We start from the raw sequence: 6,484 nt of genomic DNA, 5'->3' as shown, positions 1-6,484 counted from the left end.
TACAACAAAACATTTTTATTCCTACTAAAATGAGATTTTTATAAATAAAAGCAGGTCAAAAATACTTGCATTGTACTTATTCTTTATAAAATAGCCATCACATATTGGGTATACCAACGCAATCATTTTAAATACCAAATTTATAAAATAATATTCCTAGTCAATGAGACCTATTTATCATTAAATAATAATCTTGTAAAATAAAATTAATTTTGTTTCATCTGAATAAAGTCACCAAAATCTAATAATAAACTTAATAGAAGAAAACATTTTTAAATATTATCACAAACCATTAAAATTGTTTAAAATAAGATCGATAAACATTCGTCTAACACTCCAGAGAAGTGCTTAAAATTTTATCCTTCTATCTCTCTTTAATTTTAAAAGCCATTAAGATATATTTTGCAAGGTTTGTGGAACAAATGTTTATGATTCTAAGGTTAAAGAATGAAACTAAACATACTATAATGAAGTAGCGTAACATAAAAATTATAGAAGCAAAACAACTAATGTAAATAAAGTGAGTACATGTAGAATGAAGGCAAGTTCTTAACAAATCAGACAGTTTAACAGAGGGGAAAAAATAATAATAAATAAAAGGAGATATGAGTAGTACACTCATAATTAAAGGTTTATTAACATAATATGTTATTCCTTTTTATTTTTGCACCAGATTTAGTTGCATAAAGACGGTAATCTTATCAAATCTCAAGTAAACCAAATTTCAATGTGTTGGAAAGTTTCTACGTAACATTTTCGTATTTTATTTAATCACAGTTATCATTAATAAAAAAAAAAGGGAGAAGATTTTTTAAAGCGAGTTTCCTGAAAATAAAAACTTATAACATTTTAGGAGCACTAAACAAACACAGAAAACTTCTAATCAAAACTTCTAATTGGTTTCCATTCCAGTCATCTCTGTATAAAAAGGGTAATTAAAAAAATTAATTTTAAATCAGATCAAGAAATATTACGCACAGATAATATATTTTAAAATAAATAATCCAATGCTAGTAAAAGTCCCATTGTCTGGTGCGCAATAAAAAAGTCAACATAAGCAACAATTTAAAATGGAGACATATATTTTCATCTTGAAGAAAAAAAAATTTTTTTTTTTGAAATTCTATTTTAGTTTTTGTAGCGCAAGCAATAAGGAAAAAAGGATGTCAAGCTACTTTTCTCAAAACCTAACGTAAAACACTTAAGCTGTTCTTTCATTTGAGGGGCAGTGTTCACTTTTAGCACACTGTTGAATAGATTTATCTTTCCGCCATAAAACTTAACAAAACTAAAATGCAATAAATAAATTTAAGATGCAATACACTAAATAACATAAATAGATAACACATACAGAATAAAATAAAATTAATTTTGTTTCATCTGAATAAAGTCACCAAAATCTAATAATAAACTTAATTTAGAATTAAATTATACACAACAGCATATTTTAAACAAAAGTTCAATTTTGTTTTTTGAGAAAGGCAATTAATTCACTCAATTGTGTTTAAAAATCATGCTATACACCAGGGGTGCACAACCTATGGCCTGTGGACTGTTGATTTGCGGTCTGCAGGAGCTTCTGAACGTAATAAAAAATGTCTTTTCATTTGGATTTTTTTGTTAAAACATTATAAATCTCCTTTTATTAAAATATTTAAATCAAATTTATATTACTCTATATAATGTGTATTTCTTTGCCCTTTCATTCTGTAAGCTTCTTTTTGGTTAGAATTTATATCACCCCTCCCAATATTTATGCATAATATATTTGATAAATTAATTATTGTGAAAATTGAAAAAAGTTTTTTAAAAGATGTATCAGTTTTAGTTTTAAATAAATTCAAATTATTAAAAGTATTTAATTTTCTGCAAATATGTTAAGTTTACTGATAAAAATATTTGGTGCTTAGAACAGTAATGTTTATATAATATGAGGTCATATTTGCCGCTAACATGACTAAATCTGCGTGCGGCCCTTCTTTAATCTAGGTGGTGTGCGAGTGGCCCTTCACTCAAAAAGTTGTGCACCCCTAGCATACACAAATATAAATATTGGTCTCTACTATTTGATCCTGTGTTAAATAAGAATATGTTTAAAATCACTTTATATTTCATAATTGCGAAATTTTCTTAAGGCTTCATTACAAGGATCTCTTTCCCAACATCCAGTATCTTGACATCTATTTTGGTCACATTTGTTGAAGTCACCTAAATCATAAAATAAAGTTGAAATAAAGAAAGATTATACATATAATATCAGTATGAATATATAGAATCATTTTTACTTTCTGAATCCTTGTCAGAGCTCTCTAACATCAGGTCTTTTTGTTTTTTATATGCCCAATGCATAGACTGAAAAAGACAAATCAATATTTAAATTCAGGAATCTTGACTCTACACTACAATTACTAATACACAAGGATGTGTAGCCAAATCTTTCCACAAAAAATAAGTACAGTAGAGAACCGATTATCCGGAACGATCGGGACTATCGCTATTCCGGATAACTGATTTTTCCAGTTTTCTGAATCGCTACAAAAAGCCGTTTTTTTAGTGTTAAACCCAACTAAAAAAAATTTTTTTTGGATATAATCTTAAAAATAAGAAAAAACGATGAGGTAATACACTAATGATTATTTCTGAAATGATGGTAAGGTAAACATCTTTCAAAAAAGAAAGAAAAATCCTAAAATCCTATGAGGAAAAAAAAAATTTTTTTTTAAATTGCGGGAAAATTTATCGAATTTCGTTCCGGTTTTTTGGTTTTCCGATTTTCTGATTTCCGGATAACGGGTTCTGTACTGTACTTTTTAAGCAATACATTAACAAAATGCAATTTTTTCTCTAATGGCAGGCATTGAACTTTTACGTCCTTCCCCTAGGGAGATGCCGGAAGTATTACTCATGTAACGTTACCCAGTGGTCCCCTGTGAACCTAAGTCAAGGAGGCGAGCAACATTTCCCACATCTCACTGCCACAGATACCCGTTTATAGGGTGGGCCACATCAAACTATAGAGAACGACACACATCCATGCCCTGAGCGGGATTCAAACCTGCAGCCATTGGTTTCGCAGTCAGGCAAGATCGACTGTCTGGCCAGCACAAAATGCAAAATAATTTTCAAAAACTTAACATGATCTTGATAAAATAACTAGTTTCTGACAAAGAAAACTTTTCTTGATTATATTAGCCATTATAAAATGATCGAGAGATTTTTGGGTTCGATGAAGTGTGAAATGGAGAATATCTTGCAAAATGCAGCAGACTTGCACATGAAAGAGCAATGATCTCACCGATCCCAGCTCAGTAAACGCACATGCAGACTCGCATCAAACAGGTAAAATGATTGGAGCTTCCATATGCTATGGACCGACGGTATGCCGAAATGGATTGTGGTTGAATGAATTGTGAAAATGTTGAATAGAACAATGTGGAAAGCACACTTTTGCATAACAAGTAGCGAAAATCGACACAGTAAAGAAACAATCTCATTTTTGAAAAGGGAAAATTAAGTATTTTTTAAAAACAGCCATTAAAAAGGTATTTTAAGCAATGAAAATAAGCCCCTTTAAGCACTTTTTAAAAACACCATGCAATAATATGTATGCAATAATGAATGCTTACTGTATGTGCTGATTTACTAATGTTCAGAAACTGTTCAAAAGGCATTGAAATGCCACTTCTTCTCCATTTATCGTAAATTTCCCGTTTTACTGGATCAGTCAAATATTCTTTCGCCTTCAGAATATTCTGAAACTTTGCAACTGAAATCATAAATATTTCAATGAGTAACTTCATTGTGCATCTAAACATTTAAAGAAAAATTTTGATAATACCTGCACAGGAATCATTTGGATTTTTATCAGGATGACATTGCAAAGAGATATTCTTGTATTCAGCTAAAATTTGCTCAGTCTAAATTTCAAAAGAAAAAACATTAGTATATCTTACAATGAAATCAAATAAAATTGTTTTGTACCAAAAAAAAAACCTGTATTATTTTGTCAATCTGAATCAAAATTGAAAGTAAAAAATTACAGAATACAGCAAAAAATTTAAACGGAATTTTTGTTTAGCACTCTTCGATTCTATTTCAGCATTTTTAGTGAGCTGTATTTTTCTTATGGTTGCATTGATCTTAAAAATGTTATAAAAACACATTCACAAATAAATAAAATAATTCATTTACTAACTGTTTTATAATTAATGGTTTGTTTTTATGTAAAAGAATAATTTAGCAATTTTATACATAAAATAGCACAAAGAAATATACCAGTTATTTAATTATGAAATTATTTTTCAAGAAAAAAATTAATGGTACAAATTTCTGAACTAAAACATTTAGCAAGTCATTATTTCAATATAAGCCCTTCAATGAAAGATCAATATATCATAGCTAATAACAAAATACAAGGTGTTCCAAAATTATCTTTACATCACCTGGCTTGAAATTGATTACAGACTGGAAGTGCTTAAGGCCACCAATGGGGCGCATGTGGAAGTGTACTAAACAAAACTTTATTAGTTGCAGTAATACATGCAAAAGACAGAATATAAATATCTTGTTTATTTTCGAAGTTATGAATTTTTGAAGTCGTAAAGAGAATTTTGGAACACCCTGTATTTTATTTAAAAATAAAGTATGCAGTGATTTAATAAGATTTTTTTTATATTTCCAATGGTAAAAGAAAATGACAAACTCTTACAAAATCAGTGAACAAAGAGGTGAACAACAAGTAAGAGAAAGAAATCACTATCTCATTAATAGATGTCGGGCACTCCAGTAGCGCCTCACCTCGGAGTCCCTACGCAGAGTCGAGCATCTCTATAGATGGTTCCTGTCCATAAGTTCATTATTCGAGCATAAGGGGCAATTTGGGTCAGCGAGAATGCCGATGCGGCACAGGTGGTTCGCCAGGCAATCATGGCCCACCGCAAGTCTGAATTCTGCAACAGCTTATCGGCAATACCCTGTTCTAAGCTGTGTAAGTAAAACCTTACAAAATTTCAGAGCAAATTTTCAATAGCACTGAGTTTTCATTCATAATATTGAAAGATAAGTTTTAGCAAACATATTTCGGAGTAGATTTTGGATTTTTTCCCCAAGCAAATGAAGTTAGTTTTATATATAGAGAGAGAAAGAAATCTGTTATTCATTGAAATGTACTGCTCAGATCAATGAAATCTTTATAAAAATTAATGAAGAGGATATTTCTGTATCTGTTTTTATCAGCTAGTGAACTGGTGACATGTTAAAATAAAAGTGTTCAAATATTACTATTTAAGAGTGAATATTAGTGACAATATATTGGTTGGAATTATTCTATATTATCTAATGGATAGTAATGGAATCCAAACATATCTGTAATATTTCTGTATCATGATATTGAGTCATATATCAGTTTCTAAAAATTTCATTCACAAATTAAATTTTAAAAAATTGAACTTAAAAGAAATTATAACTTAAAGATTATTTTATACACAAAAAGCTTGTTTTTGTGAATTGAGAACTGTCTCAGTTAATAATTTTTCTTAAAGGTCAAAGTTTATAGTAACAGAAATTTTCAATGATAATCAACTTTTATGTTTCGTAAATTATAACAAGAATAGCTTTTTTTTTTTAAGAAGAAAAAGATTTTTTTAGTTTATAACAGTTTTAATAAATCGTAAATGCTGATAATAAAAAATAATTTTTCTTATATAGTAACTTGATGAAAAAGTAAACATATATATTATGTAACACAAGAATAAAACTTTAATTCTGGACGTAAGTATAACAGAGTTACTAACAGTGGAAGTTTCATCACACCCCAATAATTTATAAAAGTCATCTTCATCACATTTTTTGAAACATAAAATTGAATCCATGATAAATTGATATTACTACATGCAACAAGTTGCCTGATCTGAAATTAGTTTCATAATCATTTTCATTTATAACTTCCACTTTACTGCTACCTATCTATACGGTTCACATATTATCGTTCGTATAAAAATCTGACAAGCATAATGCTAATTGATTGCAGTTCAAGCAGTTTATACCGTGCAAAAAAAAGTAAACGTAACATTTTACGAATTCTAAACAGCTCCACTGGTTTCGGTTTCTTCTTTTTTTTTTCTAATTTCAGTTACAGTTATTTTATTTAAAATATAATTTTAGGAGCTGTTTCAAAGTTAACTGTAACTGAAATTTTACGTCAATATTTTTTTACTTGTTTAGTGTTTACGCAAGTTTTTAAAAATTAAATGTACTTACTATACTTATAAATTAAATATACTACAATATATAAATATACTTTAAAAGTAAAACGTATCAATGTCCAAGCAGCAGTGTGTGATTTAAATATATAAGCTTTTATAAATGTTCTGTTTTCTTGAAAATAGTAAACTGCTTTGCTGATCGTTTAGATCCTAATTTGTTTTTCGTTTTCCTGATTGAAAGAATTGTTATTAAACTGGTCATGACTGCTTGTAAAAAGTTA

The 6,484-nt window shown here is 28.8% G+C and overlaps 1 protein-coding gene across 1 annotated transcript; it reads right to left on the bottom strand.

The window, feature by feature from the left end:
• On the bottom strand, positions 1–6,107 carry jdp (DnaJ domain-containing protein). Its single transcript, XM_016049041.5, has 5 exons — positions 5,793–6,107; positions 3,839–3,917; positions 3,627–3,766; positions 2,286–2,352; positions 1–2,208 (listed from the first exon to the last, which is right to left on the bottom strand). The coding sequence occupies exons 1-5, from the start codon at positions 5,868–5,870 to the stop codon at positions 2,105–2,107; spliced, it is 468 nt and encodes a 155-aa protein (XP_015904527.1). The 5' UTR covers positions 5,871–6,107; the 3' UTR covers positions 1–2,104.
• Positions 6,108–6,484: the final 377 nt, after the last annotated feature.

Source organism: Parasteatoda tepidariorum, chromosome 4 (assembly GCF_982258835.1).
Source record: "Parasteatoda tepidariorum strain Cologne lab strain chromosome 4, Ptep-v5.0, whole genome shotgun sequence".
Lineage (NCBI taxonomy): Eukaryota > Metazoa > Arthropoda > Arachnida > Araneae > Theridiidae > Parasteatoda > Parasteatoda tepidariorum.
This window is presented reverse-complemented; position numbering and strand designations above follow the sequence as displayed.